At 44.6% G+C, this 25,870-nt stretch overlaps 1 protein-coding gene across 2 annotated transcripts in view; it reads left to right on the forward strand.

The window, feature by feature from the left end:
* The window catches only part of gtf3c1 (general transcription factor IIIC subunit 1), a 97,450-nt gene that overhangs the window by 4,365 nt on the left and 67,215 nt on the right, over positions 1-25,870 (forward strand). For both annotated transcript variants that reach the window (XM_078240740.1, XM_078240741.1), the window contains exons 2-11: positions 2,466-2,675; positions 4,068-4,244; positions 4,328-4,471; positions 8,464-8,560; positions 10,135-10,258; positions 12,066-12,215; positions 14,347-14,462; positions 17,682-18,114; positions 20,914-21,122; positions 22,589-22,728. In XM_078240740.1, coding sequence (XP_078096866.1) covers positions 2,466-2,675; positions 4,068-4,244; positions 4,328-4,471; positions 8,464-8,560; positions 10,135-10,258; positions 12,066-12,215; positions 14,347-14,462; positions 17,682-18,114; positions 20,914-21,122; positions 22,589-22,728 — 1,800 coding nt within the window. The remainder of the gene's footprint in view (positions 1-2,465; positions 2,676-4,067; positions 4,245-4,327; positions 4,472-8,463; positions 8,561-10,134; positions 10,259-12,065; positions 12,216-14,346; positions 14,463-17,681; positions 18,115-20,913; positions 21,123-22,588; positions 22,729-25,870) is intronic.

A 25,870-nucleotide genomic window follows, 5' to 3' on the forward strand; every position in this document is an offset into this window, starting at 1 on the left:
GGTGGCTGACCACCTCCAGGGCAATTAGGGATGGGTGACAGATGTTGGCCTAACCACCAATGCCCACACCCGTGAAATAATTTTTAAAAACTCGTGACTTGTGCCTTGCAAATGGCGGATAGGCTTTGGGAAGTCAGGAGGTGAGTTAGTTGCCGCAGAACTCCCAGCTTCTGACTTGCTCTTGCAGTCACAGTAGTTATATGGTTCAGTTAGATTTCTAATTGTTGTTGGGTGAAGAGGCTGATGCGGGGTGATGGTTGAGGGATGTGAGAGGTTCAGCTGCAGGATGGAGGAAGCGGGTAGGGTCAGACCTTTTGCATCAGCCAAAGAGAATGTAGTTTAATGTCTCATTGGCAAGGTCAGCATCTCCCACGGTGCAGCTTTAAGAAGGAGAGAGAGGCACAGAAGGCTTGTGAGGGAATGCTGCATTCCTTGGGGCCAATAATGCTGGTGAGATGAAAATCAGGAATTCTCAAGCAACCAGACTTGGAGGAGCGCAGGGGGATTGAAAACAGGGATTTGAATTTTCAGATTGAGGCATTGGTACACCATGGTAGCTGTGTTAGCTCGTTTCCGAGGCAGCAGAGTTCCAAGTTCAAACACCAGTCTTAGAGACTTGAGCACATAAACTGGGCTGAGTGTCTAGTGCAGTTCTGAGGGATTGCTGCACTTCCAGAGCTGCTTTTTTCAGGTGAGATATTAAACCAGGGCTCTGTCTGTCTGATTTAGGTGGATGTGAACCACCTTCACCTCGAGGGCAATTAGGGTGGGCAACAAATGTTGGCCAAGTTAGCGATGCCCACACCTGTGGGGGAAAAAAAATACCATTCTCCCCGTATCTGCGTGGGTTTGCTCCGAGTGCTCCGTTTTCCTTCCACAGTCCAAAAATGTGTGGGTTAGGTTGATTGGCTATGCTAAATTGCCTCTTAGGGTCAGGGAGATTAGCAGGATAAATGTGTCGGGTTATGAGAATCGGGCCCTGGTGGGATTGTGGTCGGTACAGACTCGGTGGGCCGAATGGCCTCCTTCTGTACTATAGGGATTCTATGACTTGTTAGCTCATAAATGGTAGACAGGCTTTAGGGAATCTGGAAGTGAGTTACTCGCCGCAGACTTCCCAGCTTCTAACTGCTCTTGTAGCCACAGTCACAACACTTTGCTCCTCCACAGCACGATTGAAGGAGAGTTGGGAAGTTCTCTGCTCTGGGACATTCTGGGTCATCGTTTCATTTGTGAACCCAAATGACCTGTGAAGCAATTATTACGGTGAAATGTTTAATTCCTTACACTTGGCGCTCCACTCTTCAGTGCCTAGTAGCGTCGAACATCAGAGCAGAGAATAGTTTTTCTAGAACAAATTCACATTTGTGCAGCAGTGAATTTGCTTCACTTGAAAATAATGTTCATGAACTAGAACAGTTGAGATATTGAAAACACCAAATATAGTTGTTTACCAGTGAAAGTAAAACGGGCTTCTTCTCTGCTGCCATCACACTTTTGAAAGGACCTACTGAATCATAGAAACCGTACAGTGCAGAAGGAGGCCATTCAGCCCATCGAGTCTGCACCGACAAAAATCCCACCACAGGCCCTATCCCCACAACCCCACACATTTACCCTGCTAATCCCTCTAACCTACACATCCCCTGACACTAAGGGGCAATTTAGCAAGGCCAGTCCACCTAACCCCGCCCATCTTTGGAGTGTGACATGAGGAGAATGTGCAGACTCCACACACACAGTGATCCAAGCCAGGAATCGAACCCAGGTCCCTGGAGCCGAGGTAGCAGTGCTAACCACTGTACCACCCTGCCGCCCTTGTATTAAGTTGATCTTTCTCTGCACCCCAACTATGACTGTAACATTAGATTCTGCACCCTCTCCTTTCCTTCTTGGTATGCTTTGTCTGTATAGTGCCCAAGAAACACTACTTTTCTCTGTATACCAATACATGTGACAAATCAAAAGGAGTGATCATGTGGAAAAAAAATTGCAATGTATATTTTATATGTCTATCTCAGGTGTTAGTACCTAGTACTTCTGTTAATTTGAAACTAGGATTATAAAGCTATGAGAAAAAGACTTAACTTTAATTTCCAGCGTTAAATTTGTTACCAGTAATTCAAACTTAGTGAAATTAAAATTGTGAATTTCAAATATAATATTTGCTAATAAGGAGTCCCCGTGTCTGCGAGGGTTTCCTCTGGATGCACCGGTTTCCCCCCACAGTCCAAAGATGTGCAGGTTGCGTGAATTGGTCATGATAAATTCTCCCTCAGTGTACCTGAACAGGCGTGGCGACTAGGGGATTTTCAAAGTAACTTCATTGCAGTGTTAATGTAAGCCTACTTGTGACTAATAAATATAAAACTTTGCCCATTCTAAATTGTTAGTACAACTGCTGTGACTGGTGCTTTGTCCGTTCAGCTGCATTTTTTATCTTTTTCTGTTTTGTTCCTGGTAAGATATGAAGAAATTGATCCAGAGACCGGAATTCAGGAGACACGGAGAGATCCTACACCGAGAGTTGATATCTATCCTGTTTACATCATTTCAGACAATAAAGATGGGATTCAGGGTTCCTGTCAACATTTTCACAAACGCAAAGACATAACTCCAGAGATAAGGACTCAGCAGTATGTACCACTCTGCACTTTAGAGGAAGCTGTGCAAAGGTGAGTTATGAAAGCTTGTCTAAATCTGCGGGATTCGACGCATTGGATTTGCACAAATCTTGCCCTTGAGATGACGTTATGACAGCTATGTTGTCCAACAGATTAACCTAACGAACGTGGTGGTAGGCTGTAAAGCTACATTTTTGATACCTGAGCCCGATTGCTTTCATGACTTAGGTGTTGCAGGAAATTGGAGAGGGCCAGATTTTAAAAATGAGAAGGAGAGTTTTAAATTTAGAAATATTGACAGTTCAGTGCGGGGGTGGTGAGCTGGTGAAGCGATGGAGCCACCTGTCATCAGCATACATGTGGAAACTGGCCCCTTGCTGACCCCAAGGAAAGACATAAAAGAGGAGGCCAAGGAATCCAGTGGCGATTCCACAGGTGACGTTGTGGAAGTGAAAGAAGAATTCATTCTCTGGCTGTAACCAAGGTTGGAATCCAGTGAGGACAATCCCCTGATCCACCCGACTGAGGGGGAACAACATAAGGGCAGCAAAGTGGTTAGCGCTGCTGCATGACAGCACCAGGAACCCGGGTTCGACTTCAGCCTCGGGTGACTGTCTGTGTGGATTCCCCTCCTGTTTGCGTGGATTTCCTCCGGGTTACTCCCACAGTCATAAAGATGTGCAATTTAGATGGATTGGCCAAGCTAAGTTGTCCGTTAGTGTCCCAAGGTGTCTAAGTTAGGTGCTTTAGCCATGGGAAATGCGTGGGGTTATGGAGATAGGGCTGAGGAGAGGGCCTGGGTAAGAAATTTTGTCAGAGAGTCAGTGCAGACTGATGAGCCAAATGAGCTCCTTCTGCACTGTGGGGATTCTATGATAGAATCTTATAGTGTGGAAGTAGGCCATTCGGCCCATCGAGTCTGCACCGACCACAATCCCACCCAGGGCCTATCCCCATAATGCCATGCATTTACCCGAGCTAGTCCCTCTGACACTAAGGCGGCAATGTAGCATTGCCAATCCACCTAACCTGCACATCTTTGGACTGTGGGAGGAAACTGGAGCACCCGGAGGAAACCCACGCAGGCACGGGGAGAACTTGCAGACTCCGCACGGACAGTGATCCAAGCTGGGAATCGAACCCAGGTCCCTGACGCTGTGGGGCAGCAGTGCTAACCACTGAGCCACTGTGCTACCCTTTATGATTCTATGAATGCAGTACTTACATAAGTGTCTTCACAGCGCGCACTCATTCAAGTGCTGAAGTGTGATTATATTATACAGAAAGGCGGCACCAATGGAAGAAGTAGGTTAGTCTGTGTCTGTAATTTAAAAGGTTGGATATGATGTGCTACTTTTATTGCATGGTGGACATGTATCTCAGTGCTTCATGCTTTGTTGTTAAAGGCTTGTGTTCACTCGATTATTTTGCTTTGTGTTATAGGTGGGGAGAGAAGTTGGTCATGGTTGCCTGTCAGATGGTTCGTCATCGAGCTCTGATTGGGTGGGAAAGTGACCCAGAGTTAACCCTGCCTGACTACTCTTATTGTATACTGGAGAGGCTGGGTAGAGCAAGGTGGCAGGGAGAGCTGCAAAGAGACCTTCACAGTGGAGCTTTCAAGTGAGGACATATTGCATTCAGAGAGATTGGATCCATTTCCTTCGGTTGCTTCAATCTTTAAAGACCCTTTTTCCTTCTTGTAGAGTCGATGCCCGCAAAATGCATTATCACCGAAGAGTCCTCGACCGAAACAACCTGATAACCCTCCAGTCCCACGTGATTCGGCAGCCGAATGGCAACCAGCAGTATTCCATTCTGCTCCTTCTCAAACGCTTCCATGTTGACCGGTAAAATACTTCATTTTGAAAATGCCGGTCTGGATTAATTGCTTTAGAACAATGGCATCACGTGCAATAACTTATTCGGCAATTAGGCCACACTTTTACTTCCAGCGCTGAGGTGGTTCAGCATCTCGGTGAAAGGTGGAAGATGTGCAGCGCAAGTATCAGGACAAGTTAGCCAGATCGCAAGTAAAATCCACGCAAAGGAGACTTTGTTTTTTAAAACAGAAATTTTGAATGTTAGCAAACGAATTGGCATCTCCACTGGCTCCTAATTAACAGTAAAGACAAATCTCACCAGCACCTGCTGAGCTGGCAAACATTGCGTTCTGCTTGCCCGGGCACAGGGCAGTGCAGAGATACTTGTATAACTGCGCACTGCTATCTCACCCCAGTGCAATACAGTGCTGGACATTTGAGAGCATTAATTCTGTCTGACTAGTTAAAGGCAACCTCAGTGACAAACTACCTGGATCAAGTCACATTGGTTATTGTTACTGTCAAGATTCACTGAATTAATGGAATTGAATTGACTTATTATTGTCACATGTATTGAGATACAATGAAAAATATTGTTTGTGTGAGCTGTTACAGACAAAACATACAGTTCATAGAGTACCTACCGTTCGTAGAGTACATAGGGGAGAAGGAAAGGATAGGTTGCAGAATACAATATTGCAGTTACTGAAAGGGTGAAGAGAAAGATCAACTTAATGTATGATAGGACCATTCAAAAGCCTGATGGCAGCAGGGAAGAAGCTGTTCTTGAGTCGGTTGGTACGTGTTTTCAGACTTCTGTATCTTTTTCTCAATGGAAGAAGGTGGAAGGGAGTATGTCCGGGGTGCGCGGGGTCCTTGATTAAGCTGGCTGCTTTTCCGAGGCAGCAGGAAGTGTAGACAAAGCCAATGGACGGGAGGCCGGTTTGTGTAATGGATTGGGCTACGTTCAAAATACTGCTCTCTTTCTTTCCTTTTGATGGTATTTCTAGAACATTTTTAGCACTGCTTTAGATTGTAGAGTGAAAGTTGCATGAATGAGATATATTTGCCTATGCTCCCTGTATTTTCCAGTTCAATAAACTGAGGAGCTTGAGGAGAGTAGTAGGGTGCATGTGCTATGAATTGTTTCAAGCACATTGCACCAGAATTTGCATTAATAATAGCGGTGAGGCACTGTACGTTTATAGAATAATAACTCCCAGAGCATGCACTTGTCTATTAAATACAGATATCTGGATGTTGAGGTTTAAGTTAACTGTTCCTTCGCAGGCTGCACTACGACAGTACCTCACTGAGCGACTAGCCATTGAAAAACATAAAGTTGCTACTTAGCCGCTGGTGACCCACTAAATGTGGCAGCAAAGGTTAGGGCTGGTGCATTCATGAGCAAGTGAATTTTTTAATGGTGTGATAATTACTGCCAAACAACCTCTTTAGCCCTGAAAATTTAATTTTACAAGTGTGGTGTCTTATTCCTTCAGAAGTTAATTCATGCTGGGGATTTTAAAGACATAGACCTTTTCTGCCTCTGGCATCTTTCTTTCCCAATCTTTATTTTGCTCTCTGCGCATGATTTAAATTGCTACCACAGTGAGTAATTGAGGTGATGGAACTGATGCATTTAAGGGGGAGATAGATAAGCACGAGGGGTAAAGAAATTGAATGTGATGCTGATCGGATTGGATGAAGAGGGCTGGGAGGAGGCTTGTGGAACATAAACACCAGCATGTGCCAGGCGAGTTGAATAGCCTGTTCCTGTGCTACACTTTTTGAAATGCTTTTTTACTTCCTGCTTTAAGAACATAAGAACTAGGAGCAGGAGTAGGCCACCTGGCCCCTCGAGCCTGCTCCGCCATTCGATAAGATCGTGGCTGATCTTTTCGTGGACTCAGCTCCACTTACCGCTCACCATAACCCTTAATTCCTTTACTGTTCAAACACTTTTCTATCCTTGTCTTAAAAACATTCAATGAGGTAGCCTCAGCTGCTTCACTGGGCAGGGAATTCCACAGATTCACAACCCTTAGGGTGAAGAAGTTCCTCCTCAACTCAGTCCTAAACCTGCTCCCTCTTAGTTTGAGGCCATGCCCCCGAGTTCTAGTTTCACTTGCCAGTGGAAACAACTTCCCTGCTTCTATCTTATCTATTCCCTTCATAATCTTATATGTTTCTATGAGATTCTTCTGAATTCCAATGAGTGTAGCCCCAGTCTAGTCCGTCTCTTCTCATAAGCCAACCCTCTCAACTCCGGAATCAACCTAGTGAATCTCCTCTGTACCCCCTCCAGTGCCAGTATATCCTTTCTCAAGTAAGGAGACCAAAACTGTACACAGTACTCCAGGTGTGGCCTCACCAACACCTTATAAAATATTTATGCTTCTTAATTTCGACTCTGCCTCATTGAGTTTTCTTCAGTTGTTTGAAGACTCTTGCTGTTTTTCTCTGCTCAGGGATGCCTTGCAGAGGATATTGTACTGAATCAGATGCCAGGTTAGCACACGCCTCTGTCCAGAAAGCTCTCAAAAACTTTGCGGGCAGCTGTTGGCAGAATGAGTGACAAACGCTGCCCCTTCACCATTGACTGTTTTTATTCTATCGTAGGATGTGGGCCTTGCTGGGAAAGCCAGGATTTATTGTGTATCTCTAATTGCACTTGAGAAGAGTTGGTGAGCAGCCGCCTCGAACCACTGCGGTCCATGTGGTGTAGGTACACCCACAGTGCTGTTGGCCTGTATTTCTCAGTTTTAACTTCATTGCACCAAAAATGGATTGGGGTTGAGGATCAGCAGTGATCTTATTAAATAGCAGAGCAGGCTCAAGAGGCCCTGTGGAATATTCCTACACTTATTTCTTTTCGTCTCATGACATATTTCCAAGAAACCTGTAACTCTGGGCTGTAAGTTTAGACTCTTGACCTATTTAGCCACTCAGGTGCTGCTATCATAAGCACTCTGAGTATTTTGCATTTAGGGGTGAGCCTGTACTACTCAAGGATCACAAAAATGTTAATTCTTCACGCCAGCTGGACAGTGTTTGTGAATGTGATACAGAAATCTAGCTTTTTAAGTTCAGATCGCTGTTACATGGACGGAGTACAGGAAAGAGATAGAGAATCTGGTGAACTGGTGCGATGACAATAATCTCTCCCTCAATGTCAACAAAACGAAGGAGATAGTCATCAACTTCAGGAAGCGTAGTGGAGAACAAGCGCCTGTCTACATCAATGGACTCGAAGTAGAAATGGTCGAGAGCTTCAAGTCTTTAGGTGTCCGGATCACCAACAACCTGTCCTGGTTCCCCCATGCTGACATTATAGTTAAGAAAGCCCACCAATGCCTCCACTTTCTCAGGACACTAAGGAAATTTGGCATGTCTGCTACAACTCTCACCGACTTTTACAGATGTACCATAGAAAGCATTCTTTCTGGTTATATCACAGCTTGGTATGGCTCCTGCTCCGTCCAAGACCGCAAGAAACTACAAAGGGTTGTGAACGAAGCTCAGTCCATCACTCAAACCAGCCTCCCACCCATTGACTCCGTCTACACTTCCCGCTGCTTTGGAAAAGCAGCCAGTATAATTAAGGACCCCACACGCCCTGGACATTCTCTCTTCCACCTTCTTCCATTGGGAAAAAGATACAAGTCTGAGGTCACGTACCAACCAATTCAAGAACAGTTTCTTCCCTGCTGCCCTCAGACTTTCGAAAGAACTTACCTCGCATTGAATTGATCTTTCTCTACACCCTAACTATGGCTGTAACACTACATTCTGGACTCTTTTTTTTTCTTCTCTATGAAAGGTATGCTTTGTCTGTAGAGCGCGCAGGAAACAATACTTTTCGCTATACTAATACATGTGACAATAAGTCATCGCTGCATTAAGTTTACCTCCTGCACTGTGTAACTTGTGTTGCTCCTATGTATGCATATTTTCCATATTCTCAAATTTCTTAATTACTTATTTTGCTGCTTCCCCTCTCTGTCTGTAATATGCAGGAGAAGCAAATATGACATTTTAATGGAAAAAATCTCCCATATCCTTGTGAATAGACCTAATCAGTTGGAAGTCATGCTGCATCTTAGAGATGAGCTGGTAAGTATTTCCAAAGCGCAAACGTGGCATAAACCGATCGGGTGAAGTACTATGGTGCCATCTGACCTGGCCATTTATCATCTTGTTTATGCGCAGTTCATTTTTGGTTGGTAGATTTGCGTTCTAATAGTTTCTGTTGACATTGGAGGACCCAGTGAAGTGTTTATACTGTCTCTGATGCCAACATCAGTGTTAGCAAGAGCCATCATTAGCATACTATGTTGGTTCCTCAGACATGGCGACTTGCCTGTGGAAGCTGCCACTTGTACTAAACACAAGATAACGTATTTGGAAGAAAGCACATAATCTTCAATCAGGCATTCTTTGAGTGTGATCCCAATGGTTGTCATCACTCTAGGTGTGATTGGGGAGGTGGGGGGGTGGTCATTACTGTGAATAAAGAAAAACAGAAACTGCTAGAAATACCCAGCAGCATCTATGCAGAGAGAAACCCAAGTTAATGTTTCAGATCAATGACCTGTTGTCAGAATCCTGAATGAGTTTGGTCGAAAGGTCAATGACCTGCAACAGTGACTCTACTTCTCTCTCCACAGGTGCTGCCTGAATTGCCGAGTATTTCTCGCATTTTCTGCTTTTCATCCCCCTCCTTTCTGGTTTTGGTTTGAATGCCAATCCTGATTCAGTTTTCATTGCTTGCTGATGAGGAACAGTGCCCTGACTTGATCTCCAAACACTGAACCTTCACTGCCCATTAACGCAGTGTGTGGGAGAGAAACCATGCATTAAGAACATTCTCTGTGGGGCGGCACAGTGGGTTAGCACTGCTGCCTCACGGCGCCAGGGACCCGGGTTCAATTCTGGCCTCGGGTCACTGTCTGTGTGGAGTTTGCATGTTCTCCCCGTGTCTGCGTGGGTTTCCTCCGGTTTCTTCCCACAGTCCAAAGATGTGCGGGTTAGGTGGACTGGCCATGCTAAATTGCCCCTTAGTGTCAGGGGTCTAGCAGGGTAAATACGTGGGTTACAGGGATAGGACCTGGGTGGGGTTGCTGTTGGTGCAGACTCAATGGGCCAAATGGCCTCCCCCTGCACTGTAAATGGGAAATTCTTACTTAATCTGTGGTTCCACTGATATCACCCCATCACAGTGAGAATATTAATGGTGCTTTGTTGAGAGCATTTTCTTCTCATGAAAGTATCAGGTACATAGAAGGTCTCTGGGATTTAACTGTAGTGTTATCTTTTCCTTGGGAGAAGAACTTGAAATAAGGCACCAAGTGGCAAAAGTATGTTCGCTACCTAGTCCTGAATGGTATTCAAACTATTGTACAATTGCTCTTGGTTTTGTCAATCTAAAGATTAACTTTTTGCATATGGAACACCTGTTCACCTGTCTGTACCTGTAATTGTACCTGACCAAAAACTTAAAAGTAAATCTTTTGCTAATTATACAACTTATCCAAGTATTTGACCGCAATGCGATTCAGGTTCAGAATTTTACAATGCAAAGCAATGAAAAAAGTCAGTCACTTATTCTGTTGTGGATTAAATATTGTCGTTGTATAGGTGAAAGACCTTTCCTTCACTTATAGACGTTTGTTTTTTTCTTTGCTCAGGGCCTTTGTGAGAGAACTTTCAAAAAACTTTATCAGTATATGGTGACTGGTGGTATAGCCAAGGTGATTACTGTTCCCCTCAAGGACCTGAACCCTGAGGGAGGACCATGTTTGACAAAGAAAGGTAAATTAGGCTTGATTTATCTTTCATTTTTGCAGCGTGCTTCCCTAATTAACAGTGTGCTTTCCAAAATACAAGTCAGGTATTGATTTGGATAGCTAGAGGTTGACAGTAAAATCTTCGGAGAGCTGGGTAACCTGAGCATTGTTGGGCTGTAGTTATACTGCCATGGAATGGTGGCACAGTGGTTAGCACTACTGCCTCACAGCGCCAGGGACCCCAGGTTTTATTCCAGCCTTGGGTGACTGTGTGGAGTCTGCACGTTCTCCCCTTGTCTGTGTGGGTTTCCTCCCACTGTGTGTAGGTTAGGGGGATGAGCGTGGTAAATAGCACGGTCTGGGTAGAATACTCTTTTGGAGAGCCAGTGCAGACTCCAAGGGCCAAATCGTCTGCTTAAATCTATATAATATAGATTATATAATTCTATGACTTCCACATCTGAACTTACTGCACCTTAATGTGAGAGCCTGTACAGTTTGAGACTTGGACCCTGCTTTGATTCCAGAACGCACTGAGGGCATGAGATGTGAAAACTCCCCTCTGAGCTGCCCATGATGGACTGGATTTGTGCTCCAGCTTACGAACCTGGGTTTTAAAAAGTGCTCCATGACTTTCTAATCTTAACACTGAGTCTTAATTTTACGTGAAAGTGACCACCATCCATGTTCCAACATTAGAAGAAAAACGCAAAATGCAGAGAGTGATCTCCTGGTGTTCTCCTCTGGCTACAGGCTCCGATCTGTGCCTCTTTACCTTTCTTTGATGTTTTGGCGCTGGGGTTAAGAGATTGATTTTGAAATTTTTGTCCATACCTCGTACAGTAATTCAGCAAGCCGATGCATAATGCTTCATATGGGCCACAGCAGCACAGTGGTTAGCACTGCTGCCTCACAGCACTAGGGACCCGGGTTCGATTCCCGGCTTGGGTCACTGTCTGTGCAGAGTCCGCACGTTCTCCCAGTGTCTGCGTGGGTTTCCTCCGGGTGCTCCGGTTTCCTCCCACAGTCCAAAAGACGTGCTGGTTAGGGTGCATTGGCCGTGCTAAATTCTCCCTCCGTGTACCCAAACAGGCGCCAGAGTGTGGCGACTAGGGGATTTTCACAGTAACTTCATGTAGGTTTAAGGGCATCTTTGACAATGCCTTCAAAGTTTCAAAGAAACCTTTATGATTCTATCAGTAATAGAATAGTAGGCACATTAGCCATGCTAAACTCTCCCTCACTGTGCCCAAAGTGTGGCGGCTCAGGGATTTTCACAATAACTTCATTGCAGTGTTGGTCTAAGCCTACTTGTGACAATAATAAATAAACTTTTAACTTTAAACTTTAAAGTCGTTTTATTAATATTTCATGTGAAGCAAGGACAATTGAACCTCGAGTGTTGGAATTTTTCAAGTCATTACAATAAGGAAACCCACTATTCAAGAGCATAATGGAATTTAGTGTTTCTTAATTGTGGCCTTCTAATGTTGATGACCTGCTGAATTCCCAAACTGCACTCTTATCTTCATCTTCCAACCTCATCTTACTGGGGCTATCATCGCGTTTGATCTCTTGTATTATCCAGAACGAAACCTTTTTCAAAGACAAGGACCAAACATTTGCAGCAGTCCTTTGAGCTTGTGCAATCATCTTTAATTTCTTTCCAGATCAGATTTTGCAACTTCTCTTTGTACAATAAGTATGAGGTGGTCTTTGCAAATCAAAGGTTGCAGATCAAATTTATTCTTTTGAAGGTCTAATGATAACTGTTTGGAGTGACGGAATCTCAGATGGGTTTTTACGTTTTAAGTGACAATTATTGTTTGCAGGAACTCAGATTATTGTTCGATGCCTGAAACTGGTAAAGCCATACGGGAAGAAAGTGGATGAAGAAGATGAGGAGGATGAAGATAATAACACAGTCGAAAGAATGGATGTTGTTTATGAACGAGACATGCTTACCCAAGCTTATGAACTCAGTAAGTTTTAATGGTGTATTTGAAGAAATTACTGCAAACCATGGGTTTGTTTTTTGGAAAATTGGTGCATATATACACTACTTTTGCCTGATAATGTATGAGTGTTCCTGCAGATGACGCATGTTCCTTGTAAGTGCTGAGCAGAATTTCAAACCAATATAATGAAAATACTCAAATTGTTTTGTCAGTCGCTCATTTGTTTGAGGTAGCCTCATTCTACCTGTGCCTACCAGTCCCTTGGTGAGCAAGAAGCACAGGGATCTGTGTTGAGCCCTTATTATTCGTCATTTATATAAATGACATAGATGACTATGTGGAGGGGGGGTAGGATTAGTAAGTTTGCGGATGACACAAAGATTGACCGGGTGGTTAACAGTGAGACTGAGTGTTTTGGGCTACGAGAAGAAATAGGCGGAATGGTCAAATTGGCAGCTAAGTGGCGGATGGAATTTAACCCTGAAAAGTGGGAGTTGAGGCATTTTGGAAGGAGTAATTGAACAAGGAAGTACGCAATCAATGGTGGGACATTAGGAAGTTCTATGGAACAAAAGGACCTTGGCGTGTTGGTCCACAGATTTCTGAAGGCATGTTAGTAGAGTGGTGAAAAAAGCATATGGGACACTTGCCTTCATCAATCGAGGCACAGATTACAAAAGTAGGGAGGTCATGTTGGAGTTGTATAGAACATTGGTGAGGCCACATCTGGAGTACTGTGTGCAGTTCTGGTAGTCACATTATAGAAGGACGTGAATGCACTGGAGGGGATGCAGATGAGATTCACCAGGATGCTGTTTGGGATGGAACATTTAAGTTATGGAGAGAATTGGGTAGGCTTGGGTTGTTTTCCTTGGAGCAGCAAAGACTAAGGGGTGAGGTGTACAAGATTGAGAGACATAGACAGAGTGGATAAGGAGCAGCTGTTCCCCTTAGTTGAAGGGTCAGTCACAAGGGGACATGGGTTCAAGGTGAGGGGCAGGAGGTTTAGGGGGGGGATGTGAGGAAACACCTTTTTTATCCACTCTCCAAAGGCTATGACCTCTCGTCCTAGAATGCCCCACAAGAGGAAGCATCCACTCCACGTCTACTTTATCCGTACCTTTTATCATCTTGTATACCTCAATTTGATCTCCCCTCATTCTTCAAAATTCCAGAGATTATAGGTCTAAGCTGTTCAATCTCTCTTAGTACGACAAACCCCTCATCTCTGGAATCAATCTAGTGAACCCCCTCTGAACTACCTCCAATTCCACCACATCTTTCCTCGAGTAAGGGGACCAAAACTGTGCACAATACTCCAGGTGCGGCCTCACCGATGCCTTGTGTAGTTGCAACAATACTTCCTCACCTTTATATTCTATTCCTTTAGCTATAAATACCAACATTCCATTCGCTTTCGTTATTATCTGCTGTACCTGCATGCTAGTTTTCTGTGACTCATGAATGAAGACACCCAGATCCCTCTGCACCAGAGCACCCTGAAGTCTCTCCCCATTTAGAAAATAAGTCACCTTCCCATTTTTCCGACCAAAATGCATGACCTCATACTTATCCACGTTAAACTCCATCTGCCACATTTTGGCCCACTCTCCTAACCTATCCATATCCATTTGTACGGTTCACCAATGAGGAACCTTAAAATGAGGAAGCAATGAGGAACCTATCAAAAGAAAGGACAATCACACTTAGCTTTGGACTATATGGGATAGTCCAACAATAGGAATGTATGGTGAAGGGGGGGTCACCTTTCATATTTGAAAATTCGTCAGCCATCTTACAAGGGAAAGAAAATTAAAGAGACGGATTTGAATTTTTATACAGCACCTTTCAAATCTGAAGAACCTCCTAAAGCGCTTCAAAGCCAGTGAAATCCTTTATAGTGAGTCAGTATTGCATTGTCTTCTGAAGAACCCCATGGCAGTATAATCTCCAAAAAAAAAGTTTTAATCGGTTATCTTTGTGCAAGTTAGGTGGATTGACCATGGTAAATTTCCCCTTAATGCCAGAGGGATTAGCAGGGTAAATACGTGGAGTTGCGGGAGTAAGGCCAGGGTGCGATTGTTGTTGGTGCAGGCTCGATGGCCTCCTTCTGCACTGTGGGGATTCTAAGATTCTATCTTCTTGGCATTTCTAGTTGAGAAGAGAGGCACCAGAGGAATTTCACAGACCGAAATCCGTTTGGCTCTGAATGTTGGAAAGCTTGAAGGTCGGATGCTGTGCCGCCTGCTGGAACGATACAAAGTTATTACGGTAAAATAATACACTTGGGTCCATATCATTCTTAATGTAAAGGCATTGCATTGCCATTGAGTACTAAAGAAGCACTGAACTGCAGAGCATGAATCCTGCACTGTAGAGTTTAAGCCCTCTAGGGCAGGGCTGAAACTAGTTTGGCAGGGGGATGGGAACCCGAGGGTGAATTCAGACGGGACAAAATCAGAAATGGAAGGTAGAAAATTATTGAAGGAGTCTGGAAGGCAGAAGAAACAAGTTAGAAAATTAAAAAGAGTTTAGCTCAAGGGCATATACATCAATGCAAGGGGTAGAGCAAGTAAAGCTCATGGGCTGAGGGGACAGATAGAAATTTGGTAATATGACGATATAGCTATTGCATGACATGGCTTAAAGGGGGACAGGGAATGGCAGCTCAAGTTGCAGGCCTTTCGGACGAGATAGAGAGGAGAATAAAAATGGCGGGGGTGGCAATTTTGGTTGAAGAAACAGCCATGAGGAGGGATGACATGTAAGGATCATCAACTGAGGCCATATGGGTTTGAGCTAAAGAACAAAAAAGAGGCATTCAGGCTAGTTGGAGTGTGCTATAGACCCTCAAACAGTCAAAGGGAGACAGAAGAATGAATATGTAGGCAAATCTTTGAGAAGTGCAGCAACATTAGGGCAGTAATAGTGGGGGCTTTAACTTTCCCAATATTAACTGGGATAGTTCTAACATGAAAGAGATGGAGGGAACAGAATTCTTGAGGTGCTTCCAGGAGGACCTTTGTGACCATTATGTAGCCTGTCCAACCAGAAAGGACACGGTTCTGGACGTAGCTCTAGGAAATGAAGCTGGGCAGGTGGAAGGAGTGGCAGTGCAAGAGCATTTTGGTAATAGAGATCCTAGCTTAGTTAGTTTTAACATGATTATAGAAGAGGACAAAGCCAAGACTTGAATTAAAGTTCTAAACTGGGGTGAGGCCAACTTTACTAAGCTGAGGATTGATTTAGTAAAAGTGGACTGGAAACAGCTACTTGATTTGATTTGATTTATTATTATCATATATATTGGTATAGAGTGAAAAGTATTGTTTCTTGCGCGTTATACAGACAAAGCATACCATTCATAGAGAAGGAAATGCGAGAGTGCAGAATATAGTGTTACAATCATAGCTAGGGTGTAGAGAAAGATCAACTTAATGCAAGGTAGGTCCATTCAAAAGTCTGACAGCAGCAGGGGAAAAACTGTTCTTGAGTCGGTTGGTATGTGATCTTAGAATTTTGTATATTTTCCCCAACGGAAGAAGGTGGAAGAGAGAATGCCCGGGGTGCGTGGGGTCCTTGATTATGCTGGCTGCTTTGTCAAGTGTCGGCAGAATCAATGGATGGGAGGCTGGTTTGCGTGATGGACTGCGCTATATTCATGACCTTTTGTAGCTTCTTGCGGTCGTGGGCAGAGCAGGAGCCCATACCAAGCTGTGATGCAGCCAGAAAGAATGCTTTCTATGGTGCATCTGTAAAAGTTGGCGAGAGGCATTCAAAGAGGAAATTCAAGGGGTTCAGGGTAAGCCAAAGTCCACAAAGAAAAAGTGTGAGACGGCAAAATCTAGAGTCCCCGAATGTCAAGGAGCATTCGAGGTAAGCCAAGGCAGAAAAGAAAAGCTTACGTCGGGCACAGAGAACTCAACACTGTAGAAAACTGAGAAGAATATCAAAGTGCAGGGATGAAATCAAAAAGGAAATTAGGGAAAGCAAAGAGAAGACGTGAAAGAATGTTGGCAAGCAAAGTCAAGGAGAACGCAAAGATAAAAGCAAAATACTGTGGATGCTGGAATCTGAAACAAAAACAGAAAATGCTGGAAAATCTCAGCAGGTTCTGACGAAGGGTCATCTAGACTCGAAACATTGGCTCTGTTCTCTCCCCACAGATGCTGTCAGACCTGCTGAGATTTTCCAGCATTTTCTGAGAACGCAAGGATGTTTTACCAATACATTAAGAGTAGGAGGATAATTAAGAAAAGAGTAGGGCTTATAAAAGACCATGAAAGTGGCCCACAGCTGCTCTATCGGAGGTGCCCATCTAGGCCGAAGAAACATTTGACCATAGAGTTCATCCTCTCTCTCCGGAGCTGTCACCCCTGCTGGAGGGGGTGTAATACCCTCTGGGACTGATTACCTAATCTAGGAAAAATTTGGGGCCTTTTTAAAGACTCCCACAGACCTGGTGTGCATTTCACTCGGACCCATCAAGGACATGATGGTTGGAAGTTCCCCCGGAAGCCTTTTCCTTGGCCACAACCCTTGACAGGGCGGCACAGTGGTTCGCACTGCTGCCTCACAGTAAGAAGTTTAACAACACCAGGTTAAAGTCCAACAGGTTTATTTGGTAGCAAAAGCCACACAAGCTTTCGAGGCTCTGAGCCCCTTCTTCAGGTGAGTGGGAATTCTGTTCACAAACAGAACTTATAAGACACAGACTCAATTTACATGAATAATGGTTGGAATGCGAATACTTACAACTAATCCAGTCTTTAAGAAACAAAACAATGGGAGTGGAGAGAGCATCAAGACAGGCTAAAAAGATGTGTATTGTCTCCAGACAAGACAGCCAGTGAAACTCTGCAGGTCCACGCAACTGTGGGAGTTACAAATAGTGTGACATAAATTCTGATTCTAGGATCGCATGATAAAGACTCAGGAGGGAAAAAGCAGAAATATTTATGTGAAATAGTGTGACATAAACTCACAGTGCCAGGGATCTGGGTTCAATTCCCGGCTTGGGTCACTGTCTGTGCGGAGTTTGCACGTTCTCCTGGTGCCTGTGTGGGTTTCCTCCGGGTGCTCCGGTTTCCTCCCACAGTCTGAAAGTCGTGCTGGTTAGGGTGCATTGGCCGTGCTAAATTCTCCCTCAGTGTACCTGAACAGGTGCCGGAGTGTGGCAACTAGGGGATTTTCATCGTAACTTCATTGCAGTGTTAATGTAAGCCTACTTCTGACACTAATAAATAAACTTTAAACATGGAAAAATCCTCCGCCATCCCACACGTATCACTTCCCACTCAAATTTACTGAGCCGCAGCAAATTGGGTGGAACTCCAGCGTAACCAGGTCCCACCACCTTTTCCTAGCTCCCCTGGGAAGCAATTGCCTTTCTGTCCCCAAAGATTTCGGGGTCTAAGGTTTTAAAAGCATTGGCACAAAAGAAACCATTGATGTGTTCCCCAGTTCCTGAGTATGTGTTCTTTATAACAGGGCTTCATGGAGGATGAAGGTCGACAGCGCACAACTAAGTACGTGGCTAAGACGTATGTGAAGCAGAGCGAGCTGAGCAAGCAGTTTGAAAAGGAGAAAGCTAGAAGTGAGCAATTGGCGACAATTAGCTTCCTGCCCCTTGACCGTGCTAAATCAGAAACCCTCTGCCAGCAAGCTCTAGTGCAGAACTTGGCAGAGAGCGAAAGCACGCAGGAGAGTTTGGCAGAGGGCTTACCGAAGGCAATTCACGGTCGAAAGGAACCTGTGAAGTCACCGGCAATCTCTGCGCAGAGCAGTCGATCCTCTCACTCGGAGTACAGAGAAAGAAAATGCACTACTTCGCAGAAAATATACAAAGGGAAGAAGTTAGTCAAGAGTGCATTATTTAGAAAATTCAAACTGAAGAAAGGTCACAAGTCAAAGTTGGGCAAAGGTCAGTACTTTACAGTCAATCATTTATTTGCGTAGCTCTATGCAACAAAATCTTTTGCTTGGTCGAGATCATTGCTAATCGTTGTCGACATTGCACTCCCAGGTTGCTCGATATTTTGCTGTTGTATTCAAGTGTTTCAAGGCAATCAGGGTGGGGTAATGGTCTTCCCTCTGTGAATCACCAAGGTGACATCAATTAGAATGCATGTTGAAATACATGGATAATATCGCAGAGAATTTTCATCCTTTAGTACGACAATTAGACAGCATTGCAAAGTGGTACAACAACAACTAGCTTCCTGCGCCTGGATCGTGCTAAATCAGAACCTCTCCACCAGCAAGCTCTAGCAAAGAACTTAGCAGAGAGCAAAAGCATGCCCAGAGGGTTTAGCAGAGGGCTTATCGAAGGCAATTCATGCTTGAAAGGAACCTGCTTGAAAGGAATCACATTTGGATTCCCATTGAAGGTGATGAATGTGCCACATGCCACCTCAAACCATTGGGAGTCGTTCATACCAAAGAGCTACAGGGATCCTGTCCTGTTTCACACGTCTTGAGTACCAGCCAGGCATCATGCTGGTTTCCAATCTTGTCCTCACTCGGAAATCGTATTCGAGTCGTTCTCCCAGGATAACTGTGCTCTGCTGTTCCTACTTGTGACTTTTCAACCTATTCTGGCCCTCAGAGTATTAAGCTCCTTTTTTATTATTTATTCCTGGGACATGGGCGTCGCTGGCTGGGCCAGCATTTATTGCCCATCCCGAGTTGCCTGAGGGCAGTTGAGAGTCAACCACATTGCTGTGGTTCTAGAGTGACGTGTAGGCCAGACCAGGTAAGGACAGCAGATTTCCTTCCCTAAAGCACATTAGTGAACCAGATGGATTTTTCTGACAATGGTTTAATGGTCATCAGTAGAGGTGGCACGGTAGCACAGTGGTTAGCACTGCTGCTTCACAGCTCCAGGGTCCTGGGTTCGATTCCCGGCTCGGGTCACTGTCTGTGTGGAGTTTGCACATTCTCCTCGTGTCTGTGTGGGTTTCCTCCGGGTGCTCCGGTTTCCTCCCACAGTCCAAAGATGTGTGGGTTAGGTTGATTGGCCAGGTTAAAAATTGCCCCTTAGAGTCCTGAGATGCGTAGGTTAGTGGGATTAGCGGGTAAATATGTGGGGGTAGGGCCTGGGTGGGATTGTGGTCGGTGCAGACTCGATGGGCCGAATGGCCTCCTTCTGCACTGTAGGGTTTCTATGATTTCTAGTAGATTCTCAATTCCAGATTTTTTTAAAAATTGAATTCAAATTCCACCATCTGCCGTGGCGGGATTCGAACCCGGGTCCCCAGAACATTAGCTGAGTTTCTGGATTAATAATCTAGCAACAATACCACTAGGCCATCACCTACACCTGTAAGGACAAGATTCACCAGTTGCATGTTAGGTTGGTTGATTGACATCTATTAATAATGGCGCTAAAAGGTGTACTTGGGAAATTGAGAATTTTGCTGAAGTACTGGAACCTTTTTGTGCTGTGAAACTACAGCAGGGAATTTCCGGCTGCTCATGCCTAACCGCCACTGCAAGCGAGGATGGAGAATTCGGTGCTCAGCCAAATATATTCTCTGTGTGTGGACAAACTAATCTGGATACTCTTGCCTGTGGTAACTAAATGCAATTCAGCATGTTGCAGACATTGAGCTGACCCAACTCCTTCCAGTTAATCAATGCAACTCTTTAATTTGTGTTGTTTTCCTTGTGTCACCTTGGTATCTGTTGCTGTCACCTGTTTTTACATCAGTGGATTGAGCATCAGAGGATGATCTACAGTATCTGTAGAATTATAGAATCCCTACAGTGCAGAAGGAGGCCATTCGGCCCATTGAGGCTGCCACCGACTCTCCAGCAGGGTATCCTACCCAGGCCCTATCCCTATAACCCCACACATTTACCCTAATCCCCCTAATCTAGGAACACTAAGAGGCAATTTAGCTTAGCCAATCCACCTACCCCGCATATCATTAGACTGAGAGAGGAAACCGGAGCACCCGGAGGAAACCCACGCAGACAAAGAATGAATGTGCAAACTCCATACAGACAGTCAGCCAAGGCCGGGATTGAACCTGGGTCCCTGGCACTGTGAGGCAGCAGTGCTAACCACTCTGCCGCCCCATATACTGTATACTAGAATGGAGGAAGGTCTTATTAGCAACGTAACTTAAATGACTAGCATTCTCTGGTTTGGATAGTATTATTCATTTGTATTCACAGGTGGAAGACCATGCTTAAAGTATCTAATGTCACACTTCACATCGGGAATATTTTCATAACTGCTCAAGATCTTTGTTGGTAATTGGTGAAGTATTCCTCATTCTGTGGAATGAACTCAATTGCATGGATGTTTGTTTGCATCATAGAAACCTCACAGTACAGAAGGAGGCCACTTGGCCCATTGAGTCTGCACCGACAACAATCCCACCTGGGCCCTATCCCCGTAACCCCACATATTTACCCCACCAATTCCTCTAACCTACGCATCCCGGGACACTAACGGACTGTTTAGCATGGCCAGTGCATCTAACCCGCACATCTTTGGACTGTGGGAGGAAACCGGAGCACCCAAAGGAAACCCACGCAAACACAGGAAGAACATGCAAACGGCACACAGACAGTGGCCCAAGCCGGGAATCGAGCCCAGGTCCGTGGAGCTGTGATGCAGCAGTGCTAACCACTGTGCCACCGTGCCGCCCCCCCATGCAATGCGATAAAATTTAAACCAGTAACCTTTTGGAATGATTTGTGTTTTATACAGGTAGAAAATTATCCGGTTTGGTAAAAACAACTGTTGGGATAGGTCGTTCCCAGAATATAGCCAAGCATGCAGCAGGGTCATCCAAAGAATCCCAAAAAATCGACATTCAATTAAACTCCTCCCAGCAGGACCCAGACTGTATAAAATTATTGGACGGGCCAAGTGAAGAGAATGTTGTTATTGAAGAGGTTACGGTTGAAAAAGTAAAGGTATGAAGATTGGTTTCAAAGTAGTCCAGACCTCAGTGTGATGTTGCTTTTCAGCGTAGTTGCTGGAGCCAATTTATGCTCATTCTGTTACGGTATTTAAGTGACCACATTGTAAATGCAGCACAGACTGGAACATTAATTTCATGAATTGATGTCCCTGTAATGTTGCGTGATATAATTTTGTTGGAATTATTAGAATTAGTGGATTTTCTAACCAGTGGTGTGCATTAACTAAAATAGATGCTTTGGATTGCCATTCTTTTGGACTCTGATAGCATCCTAAGCTGCAGTAGAGCAGTAACTATCAATTGTTTTATTAAACGATTGTAACTTGGGGGAAATTGTAAAACACTCTAACCACTGCCCCTTGACATTCAATGGTGTAACCATCACTGAATCCCCCACTCAACACCCCTGGGGTGGCCGTTGACCAGAAACTCAACTGGACTCGCCACATAAACACAGTGGTTACAAGAGCAGGTCAGAGACTAGGGCTACTGCGGCGAGTAACTCGCCTCCTGACTCCCCAAAGCCTGTCCACCATCTACAAGGCACAAGTCAGGAGTGTGATGGCATAGTCCCCACTTGTCTGGATGGGTGCAACTCCAACAGCACTCAAGAAGCTTGACACTATCCAGGACACAAACGGAAAATGCTGGAAAATCTCAGCAGGTCTGACAGCATCTGTGGGGAGAGAATAGAGCCAACGTTTCAAGTCTAGATGACCCTTCGTCAGAGCAGACTCAAAACGTTGGCTCTATTCTCTTCCCATAGATGCTGTCAGATCTGCTGAGATTTTCCAACATTTTCTGTTTTTGTTTCAGATTCAAGCAGCCGCAGTATTTTGCTTTTAACTATTCAGGGCAAAGCAGCCGCTCGATTGGCACCACATCCACTCCCTCCACCACCGACGCTCAGTAACAGCAATGTATGCTACCTATAAGATGCACTGCAGCAATTCACCAAAGATTCTTAGACAGCACCTTCCAAACCCACGACCACTTCCGTCTAGAAGGACAAGGGCAGCAGATACATGGGAATACCACCAGCTGCAAGTTCCCCTCCAAGCCACTCCCTGTCCTGACTTGGAAATATATCGCCGTTCCTTCGCAGTCGCCGGGTCAAAATCTTGGAATTGCCTCCCTCAAGGCATTGTAGATCAATCCACAGTGCGTGGACTGCGGCGTTTTAAGAAGGCAGCTCACCACCACCTGCTCAAAGGGCAACTAAGGATGGGCAATAAATGCTGGTCTAGCCAGCGAAACCCATATCCCACGAATGAATAAAAAAAGAACGAAATGAATATTGGCAGGGGGTTTACTGTTAAAATTATTACACATTATGTTGCATACACGTCTCCAAAGAATGAAAGGGGTGAAGGGGATGTATTTCTGAAACCAGTAAATACCGATGCTGATCACAGTAACTTCTCCATTCATGTCTGTGTTTTGCATTTATTTTCACAGGAGAAGAGCCTGGGAAAGAAGAAGAAACCATGCAAGGATACCCATTTAAAAAGACCTCATGAAACTTTTAGGATGCTAAAACGACAGAATCTGATACTAGAAGCCGTGCGGAATTTGAAACTAATTGAAAGCCTGTTTTCGTAAGTTTTAGTGCCTGAGTCCGACAAGTGACTCTGTCTCAAATCTATTGAAGCTTGCCAGGCGACTGTTTCACTAATATCATTGGCAACGGGGGAACAATTGGGAGGCGATGGCCTTGTGGTATTATCGCTCGACTATTAACCCAGAAACTCAGCTAATGTTCAGGGGACCTGGGTTCGAATCCCACCACGGCAGATGGTATGCTTATCCAGAAAGAACTGTTCAAATGTGGACAAAAATGTAACAAAACTTACTCCAACTTATAAATCAACAGAAGGGTTTAAAAAAGAAACTTCATTACTCCAAACTTGAGGCCTCACCCTGGGCCCAAGCTCCCTCTGAATTACCAACAGGTTCTTATTTATACCTGGTCAGCTGACCATCACATCATTCTGCAATTGGTTACATGGTTTACGGGGTCAGCTGACCCTTACAGCTTGTTACCATTGGTCACATTACATCAGATGCAATGTTATCACCAGTTCATTCTAACACGGTGTAATTTGAATTCACTAAAAAAAATTCCCGGAATTAAGAATCTACTGATGACCATGAAACCATTGTCAATTGCCTTAAAAACCCATCTGGTTCACTAATGCCCCTTAAGGAAGGAAATCTGCGTTCCTTACCTGGTCTGGCCTACCTGTGACTCCAGAGCCACAGAAATGTGGTTGACTCTCAACTGTCCTCTGAAATGGCCTAGCAAGCCACTCAGTTCAAGGGCAACTAGGGGTGGGTAATAAATGCTGGCCAGCCAGTGACGCCCATGTCCCACAAATGAATGGAAGAAAACGAATATCAAAAATATTACCATGTCAGGGAAATTGGTTAAATTCAGAGATTCCAGCATTAGCTAAGTATTTATTAGCTCCAAATATGGATGACGCGGTATTGCTTCCTTATCCAAAGATATTAACTTCATTGAGTGAAGCTGAGTGTCTTTCTGGTTGTGTTAGGAAGGCAAATGCAATGTTAGCATTCATGTCATGTCATTCGTGGACAATGGGGAACCTGTGGGTGTGGTGTATCTGGATTTCCAGAAGGTATTTGACAAGGTGCCGCACCAAAGACTGCTACATAAGATAAAGATGCACAGTGTTACGGATAATGTATTAGCATGGATAGAGGATTGGTTAACTAACAGAAAGCAAAGTGTGGGGGTAAATGGGTGTTTTTCTGGTTGGCGATCAGTGACTAGTGGTGCGCCTCAGGGATCAGTGTTGGGACCGCAGTTGTTTACGATTTACATAAATGATTTGGAGTTGGGGACCAAGTGTAGTGTCAAAATTTGCAGATGACACTCAGATGGGTGGAAGAGCAAAGTGTGCAGAGGACGCTGAAAGTCTGCAAAGGGACATAGATACTCTAAGTGAGTGGGCGTGGGTCGGGCAGATGGAGTACAATGCTGGTAAATGTGAGGTCATCCATTTTGGTAGGAATAACAGCAAAATGGATATTATTTAAATGATAAAAAGTTGCAGCATGCTGCTGTGCAGAGGGACCTGGATGTCCTTGTGCAGGAATCTCAAGGAGTTGGTTTGCAGGTGCAGCAGATAATTAAGAAGGCAAATGAAATTTTGTCCTTCATTGCTAGAGGGATGGAGTTTAAAAACAGTGAGATTATGTTGCAGCTGTATAAGGTACTGGTGAGGCCACATCTGGATTACTGTGTGCAGTTTTGGTCTCCTTACTTGAGAGAGGATATACCGGCACTGGAGGGGGTGCAGAGGAGATTCACTAGGTTGATTCTGGAGTTGAGAGGGTTGGCTTATGAGGAGAGACTGAGTAGACTGGGGCTATACTCATTGGAATTCAGAAGAATGAGGGGAAATCTTACAGAAACATATAAGATTATGAAGGGAATCGATAAGATAGAAGCAGGGAAGTTGTTTCCACTGGCGGGTGAAACTAGAACTAGGGGGCATAGCCTCAAAATAAGGGGAAGCAGATTTAGGACTGAGTTGAGGAGGAACTTCTTCACACAATGGGTTGTGAATCTGTGGAATTCCCTGCCCAGTGAAGCAGTTGAGGCTACCTCATTGAATGCTTTTAAGGCAAGGATAGATAAATTTTTGAAAGTAAAGAAATTAAGGGTTATGGTGAGCGGGCGGGTAAGTGGAGCTGAGTCCACCAAAAGATCGGCCATGATCTCATTGAATGGCGGAGCAGGCCCGAGGGGCCAGATGGCCTACTCCTGCTCCTAGTTCTTATGTCGAGACGGCTCGAGTACAAGAGCAGGGATGTACTTCTGAGGCTGTATAAGGCTCTGGTCAGACCCAATTTGGATTATTGTGAGCAGTTTTGGCCCCGTATCTAAAGAAGGATGTGCTGGCCTTGGAAAGGGGTCCAGAGGAGGTTCACAAGAATGATCCCTGGAATGAAGAGCTTGTCGTATGAGGAACGGTTGAGGACTTTGGGTCTGTACTCGTTGGAGTTTAGAAGGATGAGGGGGGATCTTATTGAAACTTACAGGATGCTACGAGGCCTGGGTAGCGTGGACGTGGAGAGGATGTTTCCACTAGTAGGAAAAACTAGAACCAGAGGGCACAACCTCAGGCTAAAGGGACAATCCTTTAAAACAGAGATGAGGAGGAATTTCTTCAGCCAGAGAGTGGTGAATCTGTGGAACTCTTTGCCGCAGAAGGCTGTGGAGGCCAGGTCATTGAGTGTCTTTAAGGCAGAGATAGATAGGTTCTTGATTAATAAGGGGATCAGGGGTTATGGGGAAAAAGCAGGAGAAAGGGGGTGAGAAAAGTATCAGCCATGATTGAATGGTGGAGCAGACTGGAAGGGCCGAGTGGCCTAATTCTGCTCCTATGTCTTATGGTTAGTATATGGTGGAGGTGCTGCAATAGATAAATTGCAATAATAAGTGAATAAATGAAATTAAAAATGATATACAAACTTTTTCTCATGTAGAAAACACTAGATTTTAGGGTATGAGACAGATTAAGTTGTGAAGGGATCCTTAATCTCTCTTTCACTAAATGCCTGGAGCTGTTTTAGGAAGTAATGTAGTGTGATTCAATCTTAGTGGTACCCGTAATGCTTCAGCTTTCCTCCCTTTCCAAGACACACCCGTGCCTTTGTATCTTTCTTGCTTGCAAAGGTGAAATGCTTACACCTGAAACAGGAGAGGAG

Source organism: Mustelus asterias, chromosome 23 (assembly GCF_964213995.1).
Source record: "Mustelus asterias chromosome 23, sMusAst1.hap1.1, whole genome shotgun sequence".
NCBI classification, from domain to species: domain Eukaryota; kingdom Metazoa; phylum Chordata; class Chondrichthyes; order Carcharhiniformes; family Triakidae; genus Mustelus; species Mustelus asterias.